The sequence below is a fragment of the Daphnia pulicaria genome, chromosome 1, assembly GCF_021234035.1.
Source record: "Daphnia pulicaria isolate SC F1-1A chromosome 1, SC_F0-13Bv2, whole genome shotgun sequence".
Lineage (NCBI taxonomy): Eukaryota > Metazoa > Arthropoda > Branchiopoda > Diplostraca > Daphniidae > Daphnia > Daphnia pulicaria.
Genome location: NC_060913.1, coordinates 39,639,309 through 39,665,243, shown reverse-complemented (window position 1 = coordinate 39,665,243; position 25,935 = coordinate 39,639,309). Strand labels below are relative to the sequence as shown.

The 25,935-nt window shown below is 41.1% G+C and overlaps 1 protein-coding gene, 34 non-coding genes and 1 pseudogene across 35 annotated transcripts; all 36 read left to right on the top strand.

The window, feature by feature from the left end:
* Positions 1-15: 15 nt before the first annotated feature.
* On the top strand, positions 16-134 carry LOC124322899. The gene has a single exon (XR_006915154.1). It is a non-coding gene; the product is annotated as a 5S ribosomal RNA (ribosomal RNA).
* A 748-nt stretch (positions 135-882) lies between these two features.
* On the top strand, positions 883-1,001 carry LOC124322887. Its single transcript, XR_006915142.1, has one exon. It is a non-coding gene; the product is annotated as a 5S ribosomal RNA (ribosomal RNA).
* A 754-nt stretch (positions 1,002-1,755) lies between these two features.
* LOC124322491 lies at positions 1,756-1,977 on the top strand. The gene has a single exon (XR_006914773.1). It is a non-coding gene; the product is annotated as a small nucleolar RNA U3 (small nucleolar RNA).
* A 510-nt stretch (positions 1,978-2,487) lies between these two features.
* Positions 2,488-2,678, top strand: LOC124322228. Its single transcript, XR_006914576.1, has one exon. It is a non-coding gene; the product is annotated as a U2 spliceosomal RNA (small nuclear RNA).
* A 509-nt stretch (positions 2,679-3,187) lies between these two features.
* LOC124322066 lies at positions 3,188-3,351 on the top strand. Its single transcript, XR_006914421.1, has one exon. It is a non-coding gene; the product is annotated as a U1 spliceosomal RNA (small nuclear RNA).
* Positions 3,352-3,543: 192 nt separating this feature from the next.
* Positions 3,544-3,633, top strand: Trnah-gug. Its single transcript is given in 2 exon segments — positions 3,544-3,580; positions 3,599-3,633. It is a non-coding gene; the product is annotated as a tRNA-His (tRNA).
* A 404-nt stretch (positions 3,634-4,037) lies between these two features.
* LOC124322697 lies at positions 4,038-4,179 on the top strand. The gene has a single exon (XR_006914966.1). It is a non-coding gene; the product is annotated as a U4 spliceosomal RNA (small nuclear RNA).
* A 574-nt stretch (positions 4,180-4,753) lies between these two features.
* Positions 4,754-4,876, top strand: LOC124322889. Its single transcript, XR_006915144.1, has one exon. It is a non-coding gene; the product is annotated as a U5 spliceosomal RNA (small nuclear RNA).
* Positions 4,877-5,079: 203 nt separating this feature from the next.
* Positions 5,080-5,198, top strand: LOC124323071. Its single transcript, XR_006915317.1, has one exon. It is a non-coding gene; the product is annotated as a 5S ribosomal RNA (ribosomal RNA).
* Positions 5,199-5,946: 748 nt separating this feature from the next.
* Positions 5,947-6,065, top strand: LOC124323141. The gene has a single exon (XR_006915384.1). It is a non-coding gene; the product is annotated as a 5S ribosomal RNA (ribosomal RNA).
* A 754-nt stretch (positions 6,066-6,819) lies between these two features.
* LOC124322490 lies at positions 6,820-7,041 on the top strand. The gene has a single exon (XR_006914772.1). It is a non-coding gene; the product is annotated as a small nucleolar RNA U3 (small nucleolar RNA).
* A 510-nt stretch (positions 7,042-7,551) lies between these two features.
* LOC124322226 lies at positions 7,552-7,742 on the top strand. Its single transcript, XR_006914574.1, has one exon. It is a non-coding gene; the product is annotated as a U2 spliceosomal RNA (small nuclear RNA).
* Positions 7,743-8,251: 509 nt separating this feature from the next.
* Positions 8,252-8,415, top strand: LOC124322065. The gene has a single exon (XR_006914420.1). It is a non-coding gene; the product is annotated as a U1 spliceosomal RNA (small nuclear RNA).
* Positions 8,416-8,607: 192 nt separating this feature from the next.
* Trnah-gug lies at positions 8,608-8,697 on the top strand. The gene is given in 2 exon segments: positions 8,608-8,644; positions 8,663-8,697. It is a non-coding gene; the product is annotated as a tRNA-His (tRNA).
* A 404-nt stretch (positions 8,698-9,101) lies between these two features.
* LOC124322696 lies at positions 9,102-9,243 on the top strand. The gene has a single exon (XR_006914965.1). It is a non-coding gene; the product is annotated as a U4 spliceosomal RNA (small nuclear RNA).
* Positions 9,244-9,817: 574 nt separating this feature from the next.
* LOC124322888 lies at positions 9,818-9,940 on the top strand. Its single transcript, XR_006915143.1, has one exon. It is a non-coding gene; the product is annotated as a U5 spliceosomal RNA (small nuclear RNA).
* Positions 9,941-10,143: 203 nt separating this feature from the next.
* On the top strand, positions 10,144-10,262 carry LOC124322875. Its single transcript, XR_006915131.1, has one exon. It is a non-coding gene; the product is annotated as a 5S ribosomal RNA (ribosomal RNA).
* Positions 10,263-11,010: 748 nt separating this feature from the next.
* On the top strand, positions 11,011-11,129 carry LOC124322863. Its single transcript, XR_006915120.1, has one exon. It is a non-coding gene; the product is annotated as a 5S ribosomal RNA (ribosomal RNA).
* Positions 11,130-11,883: 754 nt separating this feature from the next.
* On the top strand, positions 11,884-12,105 carry LOC124322489. Its single transcript, XR_006914771.1, has one exon. It is a non-coding gene; the product is annotated as a small nucleolar RNA U3 (small nucleolar RNA).
* A 510-nt stretch (positions 12,106-12,615) lies between these two features.
* On the top strand, positions 12,616-12,806 carry LOC124322225. Its single transcript, XR_006914573.1, has one exon. It is a non-coding gene; the product is annotated as a U2 spliceosomal RNA (small nuclear RNA).
* A 509-nt stretch (positions 12,807-13,315) lies between these two features.
* Positions 13,316-13,479, top strand: LOC124322063. The gene has a single exon (XR_006914418.1). It is a non-coding gene; the product is annotated as a U1 spliceosomal RNA (small nuclear RNA).
* A 192-nt stretch (positions 13,480-13,671) lies between these two features.
* Positions 13,672-13,761, top strand: Trnah-gug. Its single transcript is given in 2 exon segments — positions 13,672-13,708; positions 13,727-13,761. It is a non-coding gene; the product is annotated as a tRNA-His (tRNA).
* Positions 13,762-14,165: 404 nt separating this feature from the next.
* On the top strand, positions 14,166-14,307 carry LOC124322695. The gene has a single exon (XR_006914964.1). It is a non-coding gene; the product is annotated as a U4 spliceosomal RNA (small nuclear RNA).
* Positions 14,308-14,881: 574 nt separating this feature from the next.
* Positions 14,882-15,004, top strand: LOC124322885. The gene has a single exon (XR_006915141.1). It is a non-coding gene; the product is annotated as a U5 spliceosomal RNA (small nuclear RNA).
* Positions 15,005-15,207: 203 nt separating this feature from the next.
* LOC124322852 lies at positions 15,208-15,326 on the top strand. The gene has a single exon (XR_006915109.1). It is a non-coding gene; the product is annotated as a 5S ribosomal RNA (ribosomal RNA).
* Positions 15,327-16,074: 748 nt separating this feature from the next.
* Positions 16,075-16,193, top strand: LOC124322841. Its single transcript, XR_006915098.1, has one exon. It is a non-coding gene; the product is annotated as a 5S ribosomal RNA (ribosomal RNA).
* A 754-nt stretch (positions 16,194-16,947) lies between these two features.
* On the top strand, positions 16,948-17,169 carry LOC124322488. The gene has a single exon (XR_006914770.1). It is a non-coding gene; the product is annotated as a small nucleolar RNA U3 (small nucleolar RNA).
* A 510-nt stretch (positions 17,170-17,679) lies between these two features.
* On the top strand, positions 17,680-17,801 carry LOC124322348 (annotated as a pseudogene).
* Positions 17,802-18,405: 604 nt separating this feature from the next.
* On the top strand, positions 18,406-22,180 carry LOC124338549. The gene is made up of 2 exons (XM_046792646.1): positions 18,406-21,418; positions 21,551-22,180. The coding sequence occupies exons 1-2, from the start codon at positions 18,499-18,501 to the stop codon at positions 21,994-21,996; spliced, it is 3,366 nt and encodes a 1,121-aa protein (XP_046648602.1). The 5' UTR covers positions 18,406-18,498; the 3' UTR covers positions 21,997-22,180.
* Positions 22,082-22,267, top strand: LOC124322308. The gene has a single exon (XR_006914648.1). It is a non-coding gene; the product is annotated as a U2 spliceosomal RNA (small nuclear RNA).
* A 509-nt stretch (positions 22,268-22,776) lies between these two features.
* Positions 22,777-22,940, top strand: LOC124322062. The gene has a single exon (XR_006914417.1). It is a non-coding gene; the product is annotated as a U1 spliceosomal RNA (small nuclear RNA).
* Positions 22,941-23,132: 192 nt separating this feature from the next.
* On the top strand, positions 23,133-23,222 carry Trnah-gug. Its single transcript is given in 2 exon segments — positions 23,133-23,169; positions 23,188-23,222. It is a non-coding gene; the product is annotated as a tRNA-His (tRNA).
* A 404-nt stretch (positions 23,223-23,626) lies between these two features.
* Positions 23,627-23,768, top strand: LOC124322694. Its single transcript, XR_006914963.1, has one exon. It is a non-coding gene; the product is annotated as a U4 spliceosomal RNA (small nuclear RNA).
* A 574-nt stretch (positions 23,769-24,342) lies between these two features.
* Positions 24,343-24,465, top strand: LOC124322884. The gene has a single exon (XR_006915140.1). It is a non-coding gene; the product is annotated as a U5 spliceosomal RNA (small nuclear RNA).
* A 203-nt stretch (positions 24,466-24,668) lies between these two features.
* On the top strand, positions 24,669-24,787 carry LOC124323135. The gene has a single exon (XR_006915379.1). It is a non-coding gene; the product is annotated as a 5S ribosomal RNA (ribosomal RNA).
* A 748-nt stretch (positions 24,788-25,535) lies between these two features.
* Positions 25,536-25,654, top strand: LOC124322829. Its single transcript, XR_006915087.1, has one exon. It is a non-coding gene; the product is annotated as a 5S ribosomal RNA (ribosomal RNA).
* The last annotated feature ends 281 nt before the right edge of the window (positions 25,655-25,935 follow it).

Below are 25,935 nucleotides of genomic sequence, written 5' to 3'. Positions count from 1 at the left end.
TGCGTCTAGTTTAATGTCAACGGCCATACCACATAGAACTCACCCGGTCTCGTCAGCTCCCGGAAGTTAAGCTATGTCGGGTCCCGTTAGTACTTGGATGGGTGACCGCTTGGGAATACGGGATGCTGTTGGCATGGAATTATTTTATTTTTGTGAATCCAATTGAATTGAAGTGCTTCCCAAGATGGGTGATACTACATGGACTACAATGTATTATTTTGGCATTAGTTGAAAATGGAAGGAACGTATTTTTTACTGGATATTGCCTACTAGACGTCCTCCAACCTCTTTGTTGCTGAAAGATATTTGAAACGCCGTGCGCGAAGCGCACGGCACAGCCGAGAGGCTACTAGACGTCCTCCAACCTCTTTGTTGCTGAAAGATATTTGAAACGCCGTGCGCGAAGCGCACGGCACAGCCGAGAGGCTTGTACGTTGGTGGTTTCTTCGGGCAGCTCTATCTAATCTCTCTGGCTCTGAGATCCTTATGCAACGCAAGCTAAGTAAAGCGCGAAGCGCACGGCACAGCCGAGAGGCTTGTACGTTGGTGGTTTCTTCGGGCAGCTCTATCTAATCTCTCTGACTCTGAGATCCTTATGCAACGCAAGCTAAGTAAGGGAAGCAATCGTTAGCCTTATGACACTTGGATTGTTGGCTCATTGATCGGACATCCCCGGAACGAGAAAATTAAAAATGACAGTTAGCCAAAAATAGTGGCGTTTGGAAATATTATCAAATTTTATATTCGGTTGTCCATTGACAAATGTACTTATATGTCCTCGTTTGTTTGGCTAAGGTTGGTGTGTATTTCGAACAGAAAGTAAGCAAGCATTAGAACTAGATTTAGAGGCGAATATGGTCGGGTAATGGCGACTGAATTGATGTCAACGGCCATACCACATAGAACTCACCCGGTCTCGTCAGCTCCCGGAAGTTAAGCTATGTCGGGTCCCGTTAGTACTTGGATGGGTGACCGCTTGGGAATACGGGATGCTGTTGGCATGGTGTAATTTTATTTTTGCTCCCCAAGTTAGATGAGACATGGAATATAATGTATTCTTTAGGTATTAGTTGAAAAGGGTATTGCTGGGACTTTGATTAATGATACCATATATTGTAGAACGCATGTTTGTTTGATCTCGGTAGTTTTAACGACAAAAAAAAAGATAGAGGTTTGGCTATTTTGTTGAGGCTGTTGCATGACGCCCACTCACTGGCACGATCCCACTACTGCCGAACACGGGAACTTTTGGCTGCTAGGTTTCCCTCCTGACCCACTACGCTCCTCCTTAGCTAACCTGCACCTACTAGATTCCTCTAGCAGATCCATGCTGATGTCAAGCTTAGTGCGGGCACCTGATCAACATGCGGTATCACGAAACAGGGCTCCTAAACTCAAGCCATCCACTCTACCAAGCCTCCCCGAAGCAGGATTATAGGTGCACGCCAAACACCCAGCTGATAAATGGGCTCTCAATCGATAATACATTACTGTAATAAATTGATTTGATGAGCACGCGGATTCTTTATTGTGTCCAAAATTGGTCTCGTCACTTGTTCTATAACTATTAAAGAGCTTCTCGGTGTTTCAATAAATGAACAAAATGCAAGACCTGACAATGTATGTACTGTGTGCGTCAAGTATTGCAAATCTCAATTTAATATTCCGAAATATCGATCTATGCACTGTAATTTACGCCAAAGCTCATTGATCGTACAAACCTTATTTAGAGTTCTGCAAAATAACATTGCATTTAAGATCATACTTCACAGGATCATTTCTGTAGTATATCTTGACTTGTTTCCCACCAGAAACTTGTCTCCTTTCAACCCACGATGACGAGTTAAGACGCTGGTTTCTGAGCGTGAAACAGGCTGTGAGTGTAGCTGTCTCGACAGCATCAAACACAGTCATTGAGGACCGTTTCCGTTAAATCCATGTGAAATAGCGGAAGGAAACTAGCGTGTTCAGAGTGGTTGAGATGATAAAACAAATTTAAATTCTTGAAAATCTAAAGAGATAAATCTTAATAATAATTCCAGGTATTCGTGTCCTTAAATCATCTGCTTGTATGGCAAAATAAATTGTGAAAGTGAGGTTGGTCAATTTGAGGATGTGTCATGACTTTATGATCGTATTGCATTCTTTTAGTTATTGTTATTTAATCATGATTAATTATCGTTCAGAGCTTTTGTCGTCAGGTGGCGTGGCAAAGCCATATTCTGAAAAAAAAGGACCTAGTGTGATAACGAGAGTAAAATTTGCAACGCCTTCAGCGTAAATTGTATCTCCCTTAATACAGTATGAGCATAATAAAACAAATGAAAATGAACTTTATAAGCATCAAGTGGTCGCGTCTGGAAAAATGAACAACTCAATATTTTATAGCATTTCTTGAATGTTTTGAGTGATATGAGTATTCTTCGTACACCACCGGAAATGTGTTGAACCTCAGTGGTTATTTTGGGCAGTAATCCTTGTAACATTATCGCTTCTCGGCCTTTTGGCTAAGATCAAAGTGTAGTATCTGTTCTTATCAGCTTAATATCTGATACGGGTTCAAATGGACCCCAGAATATTAAACTGATTTTTGGCATACGGTGGGAATACAGTGCTTGCACTGCTCCCGCCACGGGTTGACCCGGTATTGCAGTACCTCCGGGATCGGCTCACCCTCTATGAGGGAGAACATATTGAATAAAACAGAAATTGTCTTAGCACCGTATAATAAAAGACCATGTATAATTGCAAAACTGTCATGTAGACATGTTTGTAATTTTTTCTAATTGTATTTTTTTCGTAATATCAAGAAAAGCATAAAAAAATACGTACTTGATTGTGTTAACTAATTAGTACTGTTCATCTTTCGATGTGATGTTTTTTTTTTAAATATGAAGATGCGTGTATTTTCATATGAAAAGTCGATTTTCTTATTTTCTTATTTGCCAATTGGACGACCAAATGAAAAAAAACAAGCAATTTGTTTCTTGAAAAGTATTTGCAAAGATCAAGACCATGAAATAAATACTGAGCTTTATTTACTATATTTTGCTCGAGTTCGTAATTCAAGTCGATGAAAGAAAGTGGGTGGTATTCTCTAAACGTCAGTCAAATACTTGAACACTCTTTGTCAATATTGTTCTGCTGTATACAAAGTATTAAACAAAGTGAAAAAGCATCCACAATCATACTTACCTGGCTCAGAGGCAACCATGATCACCAAGGTGGTTCCTCCAGGGCGAGGCCTTTCCATTGCACTAAGGATGGGCTGACCCTTGCGATTAATCCAAATGTGATTAACTCGGGAGTACAATTTTTGGTAGTGGGGGACTGCGTTCGCGCCGTTCCCTGAACACACTATAAATGTAAGAAAAATTCTTGTCATCTGCCGGAAGTTGAACTAAATCTGGTCCCGTTAGTAAACGGTAGGGTTGACCGCTTGGGAATACGCGAAGCATCAGATTTTCTTTCTGGGAAGAAACAACAAAGTAATGAAATTCATGTTTAGCTACTTTAATATAAATCATCATGGCCAATGGATTGGCCGTGATCGTCTAGTGGTTAGGACCCTACGTTGTGGTACCTACTAGATATGAATCCGTAGTAACCCAGGTTCGAATCCTGGTCACGGCACTGAAAACTGATTTTTCACGTCAACACGCAGATTAACTATAAATTTTGTTTGGTTGGAAAGTAATGCTCGCTCACTTCAATACTTCATAATGTGAAAAACAATTTGGAATGAAAACCTGAAATTCCCCCTCCCTTTTTTTGTGTGTGCAGGAAGTTGTTGAAATGTATGGAAGAAAAATACACATTTACAGAATTTCAAGTATTTGACCCGATATTAAGACAAAAATTATTTCATGTATGTAATGAACTGTCCCCTGTTGGTATTAGTCCAATGGGAGATGGAAATTAAAATTTGCCTAGGGTAATCTAAATGAATATTTCTGAACGAAATTGTTGGTCCAACACGTCCAAGCAGAACGAATTCAGCAAATGCTTAAGTAGACTTGCTTTTCTGATTATAATTTAGCTTTGCGCAGTGGCAATATCATAACCAATGAGGGTCTCCCGAGGTGTGATTATTGCTAGTTGAAAACTTTAACCAATACCCCGCCACGATGAAGTGAAATAATCTTTGTCGTCGGCAATTTTTGATAGCTCCATCAGGAGCATTTCAGCGTACAAGAAAAAAAAAATTACAGTCAGTTAGAAAAATTGGAGTGTTGCATAGTGTGTTTATAACATTAAACGGTGAAAGTGAAATCGTATAAGTGATTTTTGTTTCCATTTAGTTGGTATTGCACGTCAGACAAGGCTGATTAATTCGTTCGCTGAAGGCCATTAATATCAGTCAGTTGGAACATTGTGAACACGGGGAAAATATTTGAAAAGGTGATTCCAAATGACAAGGTGAAAAGATTCCACCATGTTTAAAGGGGAAGTTCAATAAATTGTTAACCGCTGTAGGGTGAATGTCGGGGTAAACATCTGATCCCACCACCTACGTGTTGGGCTTGTACCATAAAGATCGTTCATTTTTTTCAAAAATAACACTGCGCACAACTGTTTCGTTCAAAAACATGTTAACGAGCTTTATACATGATATTTACTTTAAAATAACTGTACCCATTGATAAAGAATTGCACAAGGATTTTGATATGTAAACGCATGTTTCGAAAAAAAACCTTACAAGCGCACTTCAAAATTTTGAAATGAATATAAATACAAGGCATACCACTGTTATTTACTCTGGTTTCTAATCAATACCCGGATAAATCTTTCGCCTTTTACTAAAGATTTCCGTGGTTAGGAGCATTGATGAGTCTATATGACTTATTTTTTTAACGCCCGGTCTTCTGATTGGGCACTTTGAATAAATGAAAAATTAAAAACGTCTGTATGCGGAAACAAAGATATTCTACTACTACATACTGACAACATTTGTAAAATGACAAACTGATAGTTTTTCGGTGGTTTTGGTAAGATTAGTGTGTATTTCAAAAAGATAAATCTCAAGCACAAGTAATAGATTAGAGGCGAATATGGTCGGGTAATTGCGTCTAGTTTAATGTCAACGGCCATACCACATAGAACTCACCCGGTCTCGTCAGCTCCCGGAAGTAAAGCTATGTCGGGTCCCGTTAGTACTTGGATGGGTGACCGCTTGGGAATACGGGATGCTGTTGGCATGGAATTATTTTATTTTTGTGAATCCAATTGAATTGAAGTGCTTCCCAAGATGGGTGATACTACATGGACTACAATGTATTATTTTGGCATTAGTTGAAAATGGAAGGAACGTATTTTTTACTGGATATTGCCTACTAGACGTCCTCCAACCTCTTTGTTGCTGAAAGATATTTGAAACGCCGTGCGCGAAGCGCACGGCACAGCCGAGAGGCTACTAGACGTCCTCCAACCTCTTTGTTGCTGAAAGATATTTGAAACGCCGTGCGCGAAGCGCACGGCACAGCCGAGAGGCTTGTACGTTGGTGGTTTCTTCGGGCAGCTCTATCTAATCTCTCTGGCTCTGAGATCCTTATGCAACGCAAGCTAAGTAAAGCGCGAAGCGCACGGCACAGCCGAGAGGCTTGTACGTTGGTGGTTTCTTCGGGCAGCTCTATCTAATCTCTCTGACTCTGAGATCCTTATGCAACGCAAGCTAAGTAAGGGAAGCAATCGTTAGCCTTATGACACTTGGATTGTTGGCTCATTGATCGGACATCCCCGGAACGAGAAAATTAAAAATGACAGTTAGCCAAAAATAGTGGCGTTTGGAAATATTATCAAATTTTATATTCGGTTGTCCATTGACAAATGTACTTATATGTCCTCGTTTGTTTGGCTAAGGTTGGTGTGTATTTCGAACAGAAAGTAAGCAAGCATTAGAACTAGATTTAGAGGCGAATATGGTCGGGTAATGGCGACTGAATTGATGTCAACGGCCATACCACATAGAACTCACCCGGTCTCGTCAGCTCCCGGAAGTTAAGCTATGTCGGGTCCCGTTAGTACTTGGATGGGTGACCGCTTGGGAATACGGGATGGTGTTGGCATGGTGTAATTTTATTTTTGCTCCCCAAGTTAGATGAGACATGGAATATAATGTATTCTTTAGGTATTAGTTGAAAAGGGTATTGCTGGGACTTTGATTAATGATACCATATATTGTAGAACGCATGTTTGTTTGATCTCGGTAGTTTTAACGACAAAAAAAAAGATAGAGGTTTGGCTATTTTGTTGAGGCTGTTGCATGACGCCCACTCACTGGCACGATCCCACTACTGCCGAACACGGGAACTTTTGGCTGCTAGGTTTCCCTCCTGACCCACTACGCTCCTCCTTAGCTAACCTGCACCTACTAGATTCCTCTAGCAGATCCATGCTGATGTCAAGCTTAGTGCGGGCACCTGATCAACATGCGGTATCACGAAACAGGGCTCCTAAACTCAAGCCATCCACTCTACCAAGCCTCCCCGAAGCAGGATTATAGGTGCACGCCAAACACCCAGCTGATAAATGGGCTCTCAATCGATAATACATTACTGTAATAAATTGATTTGATGAGCACGCGGATTCTTTATTGTGTCCAAAATTGGTCTCGTCACTTGTTCTATAACTATTAAAGAGCTTCTCGGTGTTTCAATAAATGAACAAAATGCAAGACCTGACAATGTATGTACTGTGTGCGTCAAGTATTGCAAATCTCAATTTAATATTCCGAAATATCGATCTATGCACTGTAATTTACGCCAAAGCTCATTGATCGTACAAACCTTATTTAGAGTTCTGCAAAATAACATTGCATTTAAGATCATACTTCACAGGATCATTTCTGTAGTATATCTTGACTTGTTTCCCACCAGAAACTTGTCTCCTTTCAACCCACGATGACGAGTTAAGACGCTGGTTTCTGAGCGTGAAACAGGCTGTGAGTGTAGCTGTCTCGACAGCATCAAACACAGTCATTGAGGACCGTTTCCGTTAAATCCATGTGAAATAGCGGAAGGAAACTAGCGTGTTCAGAGTGGTTGAGATGATAAAACAAATTTAAATTCTTGAAAATCTAAAGAGATAAATCTTAATAATAATTCCAGGTATTCGTGTCCTTAAATCATCTGCTTGTATGGCAAAATAAATTGTGAAAGTGAGGTTGGTCAATTTGAGGATGTGTCATGACTTTATGATCGTATTGCATTCTTTTAGTTATTGTTATTTAATCATGATTAATTATCGTTCAGAGCTTTTGTCGTCAGGTGGCGTGGCAAAGCCATATTCTGAAAAAAAAGGACCTAGTGTGATAACGAGAGTAAAATTTGCAACGCCTTCAGCGTAAATTGTATCTCCCTTAATACAGTATGAGCATAATAAAACAAATGAAAATGAACTTTATAAGCATCAAGTGGTCGCGTCTGGAAAAATGAACAACTCAATATTTTATAGCATTTCTTGAATGTTTTGAGTGATATGAGTATTCTTCGTACACCACCGGAAATGTGTTGAACCTCAGTGGTTATTTTGGGCAGTAATCCTTGTAACATTATCGCTTCTCGGCCTTTTGGCTAAGATCAAAGTGTAGTATCTGTTCTTATCAGCTTAATATCTGATACGGGTTCAAATGGACCCCAGAATATTAAACTGATTTTTGGCATACGGTGGGAATACAGTGCTTGCACTGCTCCCGCCACGGGTTGACCCGGTATTGCAGTACCTCCGGGATCGGCTCACCCTCTATGAGGGAGAACATATTGAATAAAACAGAAATTGTCTTAGCACCGTATAATAAAAGACCATGTATAATTGCAAAACTGTCATGTAGACATGTTTGTAATTTTTTCTAATTGTATTTTTTTCGTAATATCAAGAAAAGCATAAAAAAATACGTACTTGATTGTGTTAACTAATTAGTACTGTTCATCTTTCGATGTGATGTTTTTTTTTAAAATATGAAGATGCGTGTATTTTCATATGAAAAGTCGATTTTCTTATTTTCTTATTTGCCAATTGGACGACCAAATGAAAAAAAACAAGCAATTTGTTTCTTGAAAAGTATTTGCAAAGATCAAGACCATGAAATAAATACTGAGCTTTATTTACTATATTTTGCTCGAGTTCGTAATTCAAGTCGATGAAAGAAAGTGGGTGGTATTCTCTAAACGTCAGTCAAATACTTGAACACTCTTTGTCAATATTGTTCTGCTGTATACAAAGTATTAAACAAAGTGAAAAAGCATCCACAATCATACTTACCTGGCTCAGAGGCAACCATGATCACCAAGGTGGTTCCTCCAGGGCGAGGCCTTTCCATTGCACTAAGGATGGGCTGACCCTTGCGATTAATCCAAATGTGATTAACTCGGGAGTACAATTTTTGGTAGTGGGGGACTGCGTTCGCGCCGTTCCCTGAACACACTATAAATGTAAGAAAAATTCTTGTCATCTGCCGGAAGTTGAACTAAATCTGGTCCCGTTAGTAAACGGTAGGGTTGACCGCTTGGGAATACGCGAAGCATCAGATTTTCTTTCTGGGAAGAAACAACAAAGTAATGAAATTCATGTTTAGCTACTTTAATATAAATCATCATGGCCAATGGATTGGCCGTGATCGTCTAGTGGTTAGGACCCTACGTTGTGGTACCTACTAGATATGAATCCGTAGTAACCCAGGTTCGAATCCTGGTCACGGCACTGAAAACTGATTTTTCACGTCAACACGCAGATTAACTATAAATTTTGTTTGGTTGGAAAGTAATGCTCGCTCACTTCAATAGTTCATAATGTGAAAAACAATTTGGAATGAAAACCTGAAATTCCCCCTCCCTTTTTTTGTGTGTGCAGGAAGTTGTTGAAATGTATGGAAGAAAAATACACATTTACAGAATTTCAAGTATTTGACCCGATATTAAGACAAAAATTATTTCATGTATGTAATGAACTGTCCCCTGTTGGTATTAGTCCAATGGGAGATGGAAATTAAAATTTGCCTAGGGTAATCTAAATGAATATTTCTGAACGAAATTGTTGGTCCAACACGTCCAAGCAGAACGAATTCAGCAAATGCTTAAGTAGACTTGCTTTTCTGATTATAATTTAGCTTTGCGCAGTGGCAATATCATAACCAATGAGGGTCTCCCGAGGTGTGATTATTGCTAGTTGAAAACTTTAACCAATACCCCGCCACGATGAAGTGAAATAATCTTTGTCGTCGGCAATTTTTGATAGCTCCATCAGGAGCATTTCAGCGTACAAGAAAAAAAAAATTACAGTCAGTTAGAAAAATTGGAGTGTTGCATAGTGTGTTTATAACATTAAACGGTGAAAGTGAAATCGTATAAGTGATTTTTGTTTCCATTTAGTTGGTATTGCACGTCAGACAAGGCTGATTAATTCGTTCGCTGAAGGCCATTAATATCAGTCAGTTGGAACATTGTGAACACGGGGAAAATATTTGAAAAGGTGATTCCAAATGACAAGGTGAAAAGATTCCACCATGTTTAAAGGGGAAGTTCAATAAATTGTTAACCGCTGTAGGGTGAATGTCGGGGTAAACATCTGATCCCACCACCTACGTGTTGGGCTTGTACCATAAAGATCGTTCATTTTTTTCAAAAATAACACTGCGCACAACTGTTTCGTTCAAAAACATGTTAACGAGCTTTATACATGATATTTACTTTAAAATAACTGTACCCATTGATAAAGAATTGCACAAGGATTTTGATATGTAAACGCATGTTTCGAAAAAAAACCTTACAAGCGCACTTCAAAATTTTGAAATGAATATAAATACAAGGCATACCACTGTTATTTACTCTGGTTTCTAATCAATACCCGGATAAATCTTTCGCCTTTTACTAAAGATTTCCGTGGTTAGGAGCATTGATGAGTCTATATGACTTATTTTTTTAACGCCCGGTCTTCTGATTGGGCACTTTGAATAAATGAAAAATTAAAAACGTCTGTATGCGGAAACAAAGATATTCTACTACTACATACTGACAACATTTGTAAAATGACAAACTGATAGTTTTTCGGTGGTTTTGGTAAGATTAGTGTGTATTTCAAAAAGATAAATCTCAAGCACAAGTAATAGATTAGAGGCGAATATGGTCGGGTAATTGCGTCTAGTTTAATGTCAACGGCCATACCACATAGAACTCACCCGGTCTCGTCAGCTCCCGGAAGTTAAGCTATGTCGGGTCCCGTTAGTACTTGGATGGGTGACCGCTTGGGAATACGGGATGCTGTTGGCATGGAATTATTTTATTTTTGTGAATCCAATTGAATTGAAGTGCTTCCCAAGATGGGTGATACTACATGGACTACAATGTATTATTTTGGCATTAGTTGAAAATGGAAGGAACGTATTTTTTACTGGATATTGCCTACTAGACGTCCTCCAACCTCTTTGTTGCTGAAAGATATTTGAAACGCCGTGCGCGAAGCGCACGGCACAGCCGAGAGGCTACTAGACGTCCTCCAACCTCTTTGTTGCTGAAAGATATTTGAAACGCCGTGCGCGAAGCGCACGGCACAGCCGAGAGGCTTGTACGTTGGTGGTTTCTTCGGGCAGCTCTATCTAATCTCTCTGGCTCTGAGATCCTTATGCAACGCAAGCTAAGTAAAGCGCGAAGCGCACGGCACAGCCGAGAGGCTTGTACGTTGGTGGTTTCTTCGGGCAGCTCTATCTAATCTCTCTGACTCTGAGATCCTTATGCAACGCAAGCTAAGTAAGGGAAGCAATCGTTAGCCTTATGACACTTGGATTGTTGGCTCATTGATCGGACATCCCCGGAACGAGAAAATTAAAAATGACAGTTAGCCAAAAATAGTGGCGTTTGGAAATATTATCAAATTTTATATTCGGTTGTCCATTGACAAATGTACTTATATGTCCTCGTTTGTTTGGCTAAGGTTGGTGTGTATTTCGAACAGAAAGTAAGCAAGCATTAGAACTAGATTTAGAGGCGAATATGGTCGGGTAATGGCGACTGAATTGATGTCAACGGCCATACCACATAGAACTCACCCGGTCTCGTCAGCTCCCGGAAGTTAAGCTATGTCGGGTCCCGTTAGTACTTGGATGGGTGACCGCTTGGGAATACGGGATGCTGTTGGCATGGTGTAATTTTATTTTTGCTCCCCAAGTTAGATGAGACATGGAATATAATGTATTCTTTAGGTATTAGTTGAAAAGGGTATTGCTGGGACTTTGATTAATGATACCATATATTGTAGAACGCATGTTTGTTTGATCTCGGTAGTTTTAACGACAAAAAAAAAGATAGAGGTTTGGCTATTTTGTTGAGGCTGTTGCATGACGCCCACTCACTGGCACGATCCCACTACTGCCGAACACGGGAACTTTTGGCTGCTAGGTTTCCCTCCTGACCCACTACGCTCCTCCTTAGCTAACCTGCACCTACTAGATTCCTCTAGCAGATCCATGCTGATGTCAAGCTTAGTGCGGGCACCTGATCAACATGCGGTATCACGAAACAGGGCTCCTAAACTCAAGCCATCCACTCTACCAAGCCTCCCCGAAGCAGGATTATAGGTGCACGCCAAACACCCAGCTGATAAATGGGCTCTCAATCGATAATACATTACTGTAATAAATTGATTTGATGAGCACGCGGATTCTTTATTGTGTCCAAAATTGGTCTCGTCACTTGTTCTATAACTATTAAAGAGCTTCTCGGTGTTTCAATAAATGAACAAAATGCAAGACCTGACAATGTATGTACTGTGTGCGTCAAGTATTGCAAATCTCAATTTAATATTCCGAAATATCGATCTATGCACTGTAATTTACGCCAAAGCTCATTGATCGTACAAACCTTATTTAGAGTTCTGCAAAATAACATTGCATTTAAGATCATACTTCACAGGATCATTTCTGTAGTATATCTTGACTTGTTTCCCACCAGAAACTTGTCTCCTTTCAACCCACGATGACGAGTTAAGACGCTGGTTTCTGAGCGTGAAACAGGCTGTGAGTGTAGCTGTCTCGACAGCATCAAACACAGTCATTGAGGACCGTTTCCGTTAAATCCATGTGAAATAGCGGAAGGAAACTAGCGTGTTCAGAGTGGTTGAGATGATAAAACAAATTTAAATTCTTGAAAATCTAAAGAGATAAATCTTAATAATAATTCCAGGTATTCGTGTCCTTAAATCATCTGCTTGTATGGCAAAATAAATTGTGAAAGTGAGGTTGGTCAATTTGAGGATGTGTCATGACTTTATGATCGTATTGCATTCTTTTAGTTATTGTTATTTAATCATGATTAATTATCGTTCAGAGCTTTTGTCGTCAGGTGGCGTGGCAAAGCCATATTCTGAAAAAAAAGGACCTAGTGTGATAACGAGAGTAAAATTTGCAACGCCTTCAGCGTAAATTGTATCTCCCTTAATACAGTATGAGCATAATAAAACAAATGAAAATGAACTTTATAAGCATCAAGTGGTCGCGTCTGGAAAAATGAACAACTCAATATTTTATAGCATTTCTTGAATGTTTTGAGTGATATGAGTATTCTTCGTACACCACCGGAAATGTGTTGAACCTCAGTGGTTATTTTGGGCAGTAATCCTTGTAACATTATCGCTTCTCGGCCTTTTGGCTAAGATCAAAGTGTAGTATCTGTTCTTATCAGCTTAATATCTGATACGGGTTCAAATGGACCCCAGAATATTAAACTGATTTTTGGCATACGGTGGGAATACAGTGCTTGCACTGCTCCCGCCACGGGTTGACCCGGTATTGCAGTACCTCCGGGATCGGCTCACCCTCTATGAGGGAGAACATATTGAATAAAACAGAAATTGTCTTAGCACCGTATAATAAAAGACCATGTATAATTGCAAAACTGTCATGTAGACATGTTTGTAATTTTTTCTAATTGTATTTTTTTCGTAATATCAAGAAAAGCATAAAAAAATACGTACTTGATTGTGTTAACTAATTAGTACTGTTCATCTTTCGATGTGATGTTTTTTTTTAAAATATGAAGATGCGTGTATTTTCATATGAAAAGTCGATTTTCTTATTTTCTTATTTGCCAATTGGACGACCAAATGAAAAAAAACAAGCAATTTGTTTCTTGAAAAGTATTTGCAAAGATCAAGACCATGAAATAAATACTGAGCTTTATTTACTATATTTTGCTCGAGTTCGTAATTCAAGTCGATGAAAGAAAGTGGGTGGTATTCTCTAAACGTCAGTCAAATACTTGAACACTCTTTGTCAATATTGTTCTGCTGTATACAAAGTATTAAACAAAGTGAAAAAGCATCCACAATCATACTTACCTGGCTCAGAGGCAACCATGATCACCAAGGTGGTTCCTCCAGGGCGAGGCCTTTCCATTGCACTAAGGATGGGCTGACCCTTGCGATTAATCCAAATGTGATTAACTCGGGAGTACAATTTTTGGTAGTGGGGGACTGCGTTCGCGCCGTTCCCTGAACACACTATAAATGTAAGAAAAATTCTTGTCATCTGCCGGAAGTTGAACTAAATCTGGTCCCGTTAGTAAACGGTAGGGTTGACCGCTTGGGAATACGCGAAGCATCAGATTTTCTTTCTGGGAAGAAACAACAAAGTAATGAAATTCATGTTTAGCTACTTTAATATAAATCATCATGGCCAATGGATTGGCCGTGATCGTCTAGTGGTTAGGACCCTACGTTGTGGTACCTACTAGATATGAATCCGTAGTAACCCAGGTTCGAATCCTGGTCACGGCACTGAAAACTGATTTTTCACGTCAACACGCAGATTAACTATAAATTTTGTTTGGTTGGAAAGTAATGCTCGCTCACTTCAATAGTTCATAATGTGAAAAACAATTTGGAATGAAAACCTGAAATTCCCCCTCCCTTTTTTTGTGTGTGCAGGAAGTTGTTGAAATGTATGGAAGAAAAATACACATTTACAGAATTTCAAGTATTTGACCCGATATTAAGACAAAAATTATTTCATGTATGTAATGAACTGTCCCCTGTTGGTATTAGTCCAATGGGAGATGGAAATTAAAATTTGCCTAGGGTAATCTAAATGAATATTTCTGAACGAAATTGTTGGTCCAACACGTCCAAGCAGAACGAATTCAGCAAATGCTTAAGTAGACTTGCTTTTCTGATTATAATTTAGCTTTGCGCAGTGGCAATATCATAACCAATGAGGGTCTCCCGAGGTGTGATTATTGCTAGTTGAAAACTTTAACCAATACCCCGCCACGATGAAGTGAAATAATCTTTGTCGTCGGCAATTTTTGATAGCTCCATCAGGAGCATTTCAGCGTACAAGAAAAAAAAAATTACAGTCAGTTAGAAAAATTGGAGTGTTGCATAGTGTGTTTATAACATTAAACGGTGAAAGTGAAATCGTATAAGTGATTTTTGTTTCCATTTAGTTGGTATTGCACGTCAGACAAGGCTGATTAATTCGTTCGCTGAAGGCCATTAATATCAGTCAGTTGGAACATTGTGAACACGGGGAAAATATTTGAAAAGGTGATTCCAAATGACAAGGTGAAAAGATTCCACCATGTTTAAAGGGGAAGTTCAATAAATTGTTAACCGCTGTAGGGTGAATGTCGGGGTAAACATCTGATCCCACCACCTACGTGTTGGGCTTGTACCATAAAGATCGTTCATTTTTTTCAAAAATAACACTGCGCACAACTGTTTCGTTCAAAAACATGTTAACGAGCTTTATACATGATATTTACTTTAAAATAACTGTACCCATTGATAAAGAATTGCACAAGGATTTTGATATGTAAACGCATGTTTCGAAAAAAAACCTTACAAGCGCACTTCAAAATTTTGAAATGAATATAAATACAAGGCATACCACTGTTATTTACTCTGGTTTCTAATCAATACCCGGATAAATCTTTCGCCTTTTACTAAAGATTTCCGTGGTTAGGAGCATTGATGAGTCTATATGACTTATTTTTTTAACGCCCGGTCTTCTGATTGGGCACTTTGAATAAATGAAAAATTAAAAACGTCTGTATGCGGAAACAAAGATATTCTACTACTACATACTGACAACATTTGTAAAATGACAAACTGATAGTTTTTCGGTGGTTTTGGTAAGATTAGTGTGTATTTCAAAAAGATAAATCTCAAGCACAAGTAATAGATTAGAGGCGAATATGGTCGGGTAATTGCGTCTAGTTTAATGTCAACGGCCATACCACATAGAACTCACCCGGTCTCGTCAGCTCCCGGAAGTTAAGCTATGTCGGGTCCCGTTAGTACTTGGATGGGTGACCGCTTGGGAATACGGGATGCTGTTGGCATGGAATTATTTTATTTTTGTGAATCCAATTGAATTGAAGTGCTTCCCAAGATGGGTGATACTACATGGACTACAATGTATTATTTTGGCATTAGTTGAAAATGGAAGGAACGTATTTTTTACTGGATATTGCCTACTAGACGTCCTCCAACCTCTTTGTTGCTGAAAGATATTTGAAACGCCGTGCGCGAAGCGCACGGCACAGCCGAGAGGCTACTAGACGTCCTCCAACCTCTTTGTTGCTGAAAGATATTTGAAACGCCGTGCGCGAAGCGCACGGCACAGCCGAGAGGCTTGTACGTTGGTGGTTTCTTCGGGCAGCTCTATCTAATCTCTCTGGCTCTGAGATCCTTATGCAACGCAAGCTAAGTAAAGCGCGAAGCGCACGGCACAGCCGAGAGGCTTGTACGTTGGTGGTTTCTTCGGGCAGCTCTATCTAATCTCTCTGACTCTGAGATCCTTATGCAACGCAAGCTAAGTAAGGGAAGCAATCGTTAGCCTTATGACACTTGGATTGTTGGCTCATTGATCGGACATCCCCGGAACGAGAAAATTAAAAATGACAGTTAGCCAAAAATAGTGGCGTTTGGAAATATTATCAAATTTTATATTCGGTTGTCCATTGACAAATGTACTTATATGTCCTCGTTTGTTTGGCTAAGGTTGGTGTGTATTTCGAACAGAAAGTAAGCAAGCATTAGAACTAGATTTAGAGGCGAATATGGTCGGGTAATGGCGACTGAATTGATGTCAACGGCCATACCACATAGAACTCACCCGGTCTCGTCAGCTCCCGGAAGTTAAGCTATGTCGGGTCCCGTTAGTACTTGGATGGGTGACCGCTTGGGAATACGGGATGCTGTTGGCATGGTGTAATTTTATTTTTGCTCCCCAAGTTAGATGAGACATGGAATATAATGTATTCTTTAGGTATTAGTTGAAAAGGGTATTGCTGGGACTTTGATTAATGATACCATATATTGTAGAACGCATGTTTGTTTGATCTCGGTAGTTTTAACGACAAAAAAAAAGATAGAGGTTTGGCTATTTTGTTGAGGCTGTTGCATGACGCCCACTCACTGGCACGATCCCACTACTGCCGAACACGGGAACTTTTGGCTGCTAGGTTTCCCTCCTGACCCACTACGCTCCTCCTTAGCTAACCTGCACCTACTAGATTCCTCTAGCAGATCCATGCTGATGTCAAGCTTAGTGCGGGCACCTGATCAACATGCGGTATCACGAAACAGGGCTCCTAAACTCAAGCCATCCACTCTACCAAGCCTCCCCGAAGCAGGATTATAGGTGCACGCCAAACACCCAGCTGATAAATGGGCTCTCAATCGATAATACATTACTGTAATAAATTGATTTGATGAGCACGCGGATTCTTTATTGTGTCCAAAATTGGTCTCGTCACTTGTTCTATAACTATTAAAGAGCTTCTCGGTGTTTCAATAAATGAACAAAATGCAAGACCTGACAATGTATGTACTGTGTGCGTCAAGTATTGCAAATCTCAATTTAATATTCCGAAATATCGATCTATGCACTGTAATTTACGCCAAAGCTCATTGATCGTACAAACCTTATTTAGAGTTCTGCAAAATAACATTGCATTTAAGATCATACTTCACAGGATCATTTCTGTAGTATATCTTGACTTGTTTCCCACCAGAAACTTGTCTCCTTTCAACCCACGATGACGAGTTAAGACGCTGGTTTCTGAGCGTGAAACAGGCTGTGAGTGTAGCTGTCTCGACAGCATCAAACACAGTCATTGAGGACCGTTTCCGTTAAATCCATGTGAAATAGCGGAAGGAAACTAGCGTGTTCAGAGTGGTTGAGATGATAAAACAAATTTAAATTCTTGAAAATCTAAAGAGATAAATCTTAATAATAATTCCAGGTATTCGTGTCCTTAAATCATCTGCTTGTATGGCAAAATAAATTGTGAAAGTGAGGTTGGTCAATTTGAGGATGTGTCATGACTTTATGATCGTATTGCATTCTTTTAGTTATTGTTATTTAATCATGATTAATTATCGTTCAGAGCTTTTGTCGTCAGGTGGCGTGGCAAAGCCATATTCTGAAAAAAAAGGACCTAGTGTGATAACGAGAGTAAAATTTGCAACGCCTTCAGCGTAAATTGTATCTCCCTTAATACAGTATGAGCATAATAAAACAAATGAAAATGAACTTTATAAGCATCAAGTGGTCGCGTCTGGAAAAATGAACAACTCAATATTTTATAGCATTTCTTGAATGTTTTGAGTGATATGAGTATTCTTCGTACACCACCGGAAATGTGTTGAACCTCAGTGGTTATTTTGGGCAGTAATCCTTGTAACATTATCGCTTCTCGGCCTTTTGGCTAAGATCAAAGTGTAGTATCTTATCTTATCAGCTTAATATCTGATACGGGCTTTCCTTTGGCCTCCAACTTCTTCTAACATTTCCTCTGCTCTCAATTCTTGACAGTTGGATAATCGCTTAGCCCGGCAACTGGCGAGAGGGTGTTTTTGCTGTAAACTACGCGGCGTTTCTACTGACGTCGGTCTTCCGGTATCCAATCCGGCCAGCAATTCCCTTCTCGTGTTTCATATTCCCACACACGCGCGTCCCGGTTAGGCCCACACATTAACCATAGCTCCTCGTTGGCTGGGAGTCAAATCCCCTGGAGATTCCTCTAAGTTTTTAGTCTTTCTGTAAACTTTTCCCTATGAAGTCAGTAGTAAACTTGCAGTAAACTCACTTTAATTCAGTCCCAAATTCGTACTTTTTAAAAAGCAAATGCGGGGGTTGACTCTCACCCTCATCCCAACCTTGAGCCGATCAAGACGTCTGACCGTCTGGATTTGTTCTCCCTTTCTGGAATGGCAGGGGCAGCTGTGGACTTCTTCGAGTTCCAAGCTTGTGATGGAACTATTTACCTACCTTGGCCTGTGCCCGATACGATTAAGTGCTCTCTCTGCAAAATCGGAAAATACTCGTCAAGATCACGAGTCCAAGATTCGGTCAGGCACATGTTCGCTAAACATGACGCGAGAGTTGCTCCCATGTACACATGCAATTCGTGCGATCACGAGACCAGCGATGTTGTCATTGCTAGAAGGCATGAGAAAGGTTGTGGTGCACTTGATGAGAGCATCACTGTGGAAGGAACCACAATTATGGGTAATGAAGTCACGCTCATGTATCCAGGTGGCCCATGCCGATGCCCCTTATGCAAGTGGCACACAAAGGGTGAGGGAACAGTCGCTTTCCAGTCCATTGAACATCATCTGTTTAGAGTACATGGTCTCACTACAGTCCGCAGATGGCAATGTAGGAAATGCGAGGCAAATGGAGATGGATACTTCATTAAAACGCATTACAAAACACATCTAACAGAGACGCCAAAACCGTATTCTCCAACTGTTCCCCTCCTCCCCCTCCCTCCTAACATTTCTAATAGAGAGTTTTTCAGAATTATCAATCTTGAACTGTCAACCACCTCTTGTCACACCCCAACTGTTGCTTCGAGACGCAATACTCCGAACAACACAGAAGGAGAGGGGACCTCACCCGTCCCCTCCTCTTCCTCTCCAGCTTCTCCAGTTTCATCTTCTTCTTCTTCTTCTGCATCAAACACCTCCAAAGACTTGTCCACTCAACGCTCGAGTCCTTCTACTCCAAACATAATCTCAGAAAACAGTGAATTCCTTGACTCATCAATTTCCTCTTTCAATTCTCCGTCTTCATCAAAATCTTCCAACAACAATGATTCCTCTTACGAATCTCCAGCCTCATCTCCCAGCCAGCTTGGTAGATTGGTAGCTCCCGGAGACGCGGTGTGTCCACTAGAGGCGTTTAGGAGTGTTTGGGGCGTTAGGATAGAGGCTTGCAACACGGTACAGTGCCTCGACTCCACCCTCACTAAGTGCAGTGCCGAGTGGCTAAAACTTTCTGCCACACCGGAAGACTCGACCTCTTCTCAGAAACGACCGCCCCCTCCAAAGAAGCCACCAGACGCCCACCGAAAGCGAAGCCAAAACCGCCAGCAACAAAGAATCAGAAGATCCAAACAAACCCAAAACGACCAAAAGAGCAAAATTCAACGTCTATTTTCTTTGTATCCCCGCAGGGCTGTCAGGAAAATTCTCGAAGAAGAATCAACTGGATATTCTGGAACAAAAGAAACAGCGACTGCATTTTTGAAAAAAACCTACTGTCAGCCAGGTCCTTCTCAGGAGCAAGTGGAGTCAGCCCGTGCTCAATTCGACCACTGTGATTGGAAACAGACGACCGATGACGACATCAGGCTACTCTCAGCTCCCCCCAGTCTTAGCGAAATCAAGCTTAAACTCGGTAAAGCTGCTAACACTGCTCCAGGAAGGGATGGCCTTGAATATCGCCACCTCCGGTCTCTTGACGGTAATGGCGAGCTCCTAGCAACCATTTACCAGGCGGTGTGGTCTCTGGGTATCCCAGCCTGCTGGAAAACATCTCGAACCGTCCCTATCTTCAAGAAAGGAGATCCCTCTGATTATGGGAACTTCCGGCCAATATCCTTACTACCAACCATGTACAAGATATTTTCGGGTATAATATCGTCCAGGATAATGGCCACCGCCACGAGACTAGGATGGATTTCTCCAGAACAAAAGGGATTCCTTCCAGGAGTTAGGGGTATCCAAGAGCACACCCACATACTCCACACTGTGATTGAGCAGGCGAAACAGTCAAAAAGGAAGCTGGTGATTGCTTGGCTCGATCTCACCAACGCATTCGGATCAATACCTCATCCGATACTGAACAGCCTGTTCGAAAGCCTCCCGATACCAGACGAACTTCGCCGCATTCTGACCGATATCTACTCAAACAACATCATGGACTTTGCCGTCGGACAAGACTCAGTTCAAATCCATCCAACAGCCGGAGTCCGACAAGGAGATCCATTAAGCAGCGTCGTCTTCAATCTGGCGGCAGAACCGATCATCAGGACAGTAAAATCAAACAACAACGGGTTCGCAGTCTACCAGTCAAGAGTGTCCACTTCGTCCTACGCAGACGACATTGCCATCGCAGGATCTTCAGTCAGCGAAATCCAGGGAACTCTCAATGCCACCGAGAACACGGCAACCTCACTCGGCTTGAGATTTAATCCTAAAAAATGCACGTCACTCACACTCATTAACGGCAAATCTTCTGTAGATAACCCACTGAAACTTGGAGACTCCCAAATAAGGGCCCTAGCCGAGGACGAACAGGAAAACTATCTAGGGACTCCACTAGGCTCACGACTAACCTTCCGACCCACCACGTCACTTCTCGGAAATTTGATAAAGATTGGCGACTCCGGTTTGGCTCCCTGGCAAAAGCTGGAAGTGTACAGAAGTGTACTACTCCCATCACTTTCCCACCACCTCGCATCGGGAAGAGTCGAGAAAAGATCCCTCTACGACCTGGACGTCGCCTGCAGAGATTTTCTTCGCAAGGTAGCCTGTGTCCCTATGTCCGCTAACACTGCTTTTTTCTACTCAGATCGCCGCGTGGGAGGACTTGGAGTTCTCCCCCTCACAGACGAGGCTGACATTTGGACCCTGGCAAGAGCACTGCAACTCCTAGATAGCAAAGACAAGAACGTCAGTGAAGTGGCAATGGCACAACTAGAAGAAACCATCAAATTGGGATACGGCAGGAACGAGGTCCCTTTTCCACTTCCTATTAACGAGTACTTGGCAGGTTCCATGGAAAAGGGACTTGGAGCAATCCGACATGGAGGAGCATCGATGAACCTTTGGACCCGCGCAAGGAAGGCCTCGGGCTGTTTGAAGAGGATAAGGATTGATGTATCCGGCGAAGAGTACAGCAAAGTTATCGCCGATGACATCTCCACAATCTCCATCAAGGCAGTCAGAGGACTCCGAACCGCGATGAGGCAAAGGTGGACCAGTAGACTCCTGTCAGCTCAACAAGGAAAGACGGCAACCGGATTAGCTCTTGACATGGCCAAGGAGAACGCAGGTCTCTTATCATGCCGAACGCCACTGTCCTTCCAGGAATGGCACTTTCTACACAAGGCTAGACTAGGGATACTGCCAGTCCGAGGTGGCCCAGGATCAAAGTCGACAGTCAAAACCTGTCGACTAGGTTGTACGAAGCTGGAAACCACAGACCATGTTGTTTGTGGGTGCCAGGTAAACTCCGCTCTTTCTATTAATCGTCATAATTCTATCTTAGGACTGATGGCGGAGGAAACGGAGAAACTTGGCCACACCGTCTCCGTCAACCTCGCCGTGGACAACTCCGGACTCAGACCAGACCTGGTGGTCACTTCCACCAACCCTCCCATCATCATCGACGTCACGGTTCCACTCAGCAGCGCGGATGGACTCGAGAAGGCACAGGCAAGGAAAATTGAAAAGTACAAACACCTTGGTGTGGTACTCCCTCTCGTGGTTGGTTCACTAGGGTCCTGGCTCCCAAGCAACGATGAGATATGTCTTGCCCTGGGATTCTCGGGTAGAAAATGGCAGAGCCTCAAGAAGAAGATGAAACTACTGGCCATCCAAGGAACAACCCAAATCATAGCCAAACACCTGGCATACCAGACCGAAGCAAGTGATCCCGAACCCGAAGAAGAAGAAGCAGAAGAGGGCGCAAGTCCTCCCTCTTCCTCAAACTAAGGGTTTTTTAACGTAGCGTTGACACGTCGTCTCGCGTACTTTTTCCCTTCAAACTCAATTAAAATAAATCATTGTATATATGTTTATTCCCAGTCCTTTGGAAAATACAATGCATAAAATCTGTTCTTATCAGCTTAATATCTGATACGGGTTCAAATGGACCCCAGAATATTAAACTGATTTTTGGCATACGGTGGGAATACAGTGCTTGCACTGCTCCCGCCACGGGTTGACCCGGTATTGCAGTACCTCCGGGATCGGCTCACCCTCTATGAGGGAGAACATATTGAATAAAACAGAAATTGTCTTAGCACCGTATAATAAAAGACCATGTATAATTGCAAAACTGTCATGTAGACATGTTTGTAATTTTTTCTAATTGTATTTTTTTCGTAATATCAAGAAAAGCATAAAAAAATACGTACTTGATTGTGTTAACTAATTAGTACTGTTCATCTTTCGATGTGATGTTTTTTTTTAAAATATGAAGATGCGTGTATTTTCATATGAAAAGTCGATTTTCTTATTTTCTTATTTGCCAATTGGACGACCAAATGAAAAAAAACAAGCAATTTGTTTCTTGAAAAGTATTTGCAAAGATCAAGACCATGAAATAAATACTGAGCTTTATTTACTATATTTTGCTCGAGTTCGTAATTCAAGTCGATGAAAGAAAGTGGGTGGTATTCTCTAAACGTCAGTCAAATACTTGAACACTCTTTGTCAATATTGTTCTGCTGTATACAAAGTATTAAACAAAGTGAAAAAGCATCCACAATCATACTTACCTGGCTCAGAGGCAACCATGATCACCAAGGTGGTTCCTCCAGGGCGAGGCCTTTCCATTGCACTAAGGATGGGCTGACCCTTGCGATTAATCCAAATGTGATTAACTCGGGAGTACAATTTTTGGTAGTGGGGGACTGCGTTCGCGCCGTTCCCTGAACACACTATAAATGTAAGAAAAATTCTTGTCATCTGCCGGAAGTTGAACTAAATCTGGTCCCGTTAGTAAACGGTAGGGTTGACCGCTTGGGAATACGCGAAGCATCAGATTTTCTTTCTGGGAAGAAACAACAAAGTAATGAAATTCATGTTTAGCTACTTTAATATAAATCATCATGGCCAATGGATTGGCCGTGATCGTCTAGTGGTTAGGACCCTACGTTGTGGTACCTACTAGATATGAATCCGTAGTAACCCAGGTTCGAATCCTGGTCACGGCACTGAAAACTGATTTTTCACGTCAACACGCAGATTAACTATAAATTTTGTTTGGTTGGAAAGTAATGCTCGCTCACTTCAATAGTTCATAATGTGAAAAACAATTTGGAATGAAAACCTGAAATTCCCCCTCCCTTTTTTTGTGTGTGCAGGAAGTTGTTGAAATGTATGGAAGAAAAATACACATTTACAGAATTTCAAGTATTTGACCCGATATTAAGACAAAAATTATTTCATGTATGTAATGAACTGTCCCCTGTTGGTATTAGTCCAATGGGAGATGGAAATTAAAATTTGCCTAGGGTAATCTAAATGAATATTTCTGAACGAAATTGTTGGTCCAACACGTCCAAGCAGAACGAATTCAGCAAATGCTTAAGTAGACTTGCTTTTCTGATTATAATTTAGCTTTGCGCAGTGGCAATATCATAACCAATGAGGGTCTCCCGAGGTGTGATTATTGCTAGTTGAAAACTTTAACCAATACCCCGCCACGATGAAGTGAAATAATCTTTGTCGTCGGCAATTTTTGATAGCTCCATCAGGAGCATTTCAGCGTACAAGAAAAAAAAAATTACAGTCAGTTAGAAAAATTGGAGTGTTGCATAGTGTGTTTATAACATTAAACGGTGAAAGTGAAATCGTATAAGTGATTTTTGTTTCCATTTAGTTGGTATTGCACGTCAGACAAGGCTGATTAATTCGTTCGCTGAAGGCCATTAATATCAGTCAGTTGGAACATTGTGAACACGGGGAAAATATTTGAAAAGGTGATTCCAAATGACAAGGTGAAAAGATTCCACCATGTTTAAAGGGGAAGTTCAATAAATTGTTAACCGCTGTAGGGTGAATGTCGGGGTAAACATCTGATCCCACCACCTACGTGTTGGGCTTGTACCATAAAGATCGTTCATTTTTTTCAAAAATAACACTGCGCACAACTGTTTCGTTCAAAAACATGTTAACGAGCTTTATACATGATATTTACTTTAAAATAACTGTACCCATTGATAAAGAATTGCACAAGGATTTTGATATGTAAACGCATGTTTCGAAAAAAAACCTTACAAGCGCACTTCAAAATTTTGAAATGAATATAAATACAAGGCATACCACTGTTATTTACTCTGGTTTCTAATCAATACCCGGATAAATCTTTCGCCTTTTACTAAAGATTTCCGTGGTTAGGAGCATTGATGAGTCTATATGACTTATTTTTTTAACGCCCGGTCTTCTGATTGGGCACTTTGAATAAATGAAAAATTAAAAACGTCTGTATGCGGAAACAAAGATATTCTACTACTACATACTGACAACATTTGTAAAATGACAAACTGATAGTTTTTCGGTGGTTTTGGTAAGATTAGTGTGTATTTCAAAAAGATAAATCTCAAGCACAAGTAATAGATTAGAGGCGAATATGGTCGGGTAATTGCGTCTAGTTTAATGTCAACGGCCATACCACATAGAACTCACCCGGTCTCGTCAGCTCCCGGAAGTTAAGCTATGTCGGGTCCCGTTAGTACTTGGATGGCTGACCGCTTGGGAATACGGGATGCTGTTGGCATGGAATTATTTTATTTTTGTGAATCCAATTGAATTGAAGTGCTTCCCAAGATGGGTGATACTACATGGACTACAATGTATTATTTTGGCATTAGTTGAAAATGGAAGGAACGTATTTTTTACTGGATATTGCCTACTAGACGTCCTCCAACCTCTTTGTTGCTGAAAGATATTTGAAACGCCGTGCGCGAAGCGCACGGCACAGCCGAGAGGCTACTAGACGTCCTCCAACCTCTTTGTTGCTGAAAGATATTTGAAACGCCGTGCGCGAAGCGCACGGCACAGCCGAGAGGCTTGTACGTTGGTGGTTTCTTCGGGCAGCTCTATCTAATCTCTCTGGCTCTGAGATCCTTATGCAACGCAAGCTAAGTAAAGCGCGAAGCGCACGGCACAGCCGAGAGGCTTGTACGTTGGTGGTTTCTTCGGGCAGCTCTATCTAATCTCTCTGACTCTGAGATCCTTATGCAACGCAAGCTAAGTAAGGGAAGCAATCGTTAGCCTTATGACACTTGGATTGTTGGCTCATTGATCGGACATCCCCGGAACGAGAAAATTAAAAATGACAGTTAGCCAAAAATAGTGGCGTTTGGAAATATTATCAAATTTTATATTCGGTTGTCCATTGACAAATGTACTTATATGTCCTCGTTTGTTTGGCTAAGGTTGGTGTGTATTTCGAACAGAAAGTAAGCAAGCATTAGAACTAGATTTAGAGGCGAATATGGTCGGGTAATGGCGACTGAATTGATGTCAACGGCCATACCACATAGAACTCACCCGGTCTCGTCAGCTCCCGGAAGTTAAGCTATGTCGGGTCCCGTTAGTACTTGGATGGGTGACCGCTTGGGAATACGGGATGCTGTTGGCATGGTGTAATTTTATTTTTGCTCCCCAAGTTAGATGAGACATGGAATATAATGTATTCTTTAGGTATTAGTTGAAAAGGGTATTGCTGGGACTTTGATTAATGATACCATATATTGTAGAACGCATGTTTGTTTGATCTCGGTAGTTTTAACGACAAAAAAAAAGATAGAGGTTTGGCTATTTTGTTGAGGCTGTTGCATGACGCCCACTCACTGGCACGATCCCACTACTGCCGAACACGGGAACTTTTGGCTGCTAGGTTTCCCTCCTGACCCACTACGC

What these genes read in the sequence shown, in the direction of transcription:
- LOC124338549 (XM_046792646.1), top strand. Translation starts at nt 18,499, where the DNA reads ATGGGTAATGAAGTCACGCTCATGTATCCAGGTGGCCCATGCCGATGC. An exon ending in AGGGATACTGCCAGTCCGAG is followed by an intron (nt 21,419 to 21,550) that starts GTGGCCCAGGAT and finishes ATTCTATCTTAG; the next exon opens with GACTGATGGCGGAGGAAACG.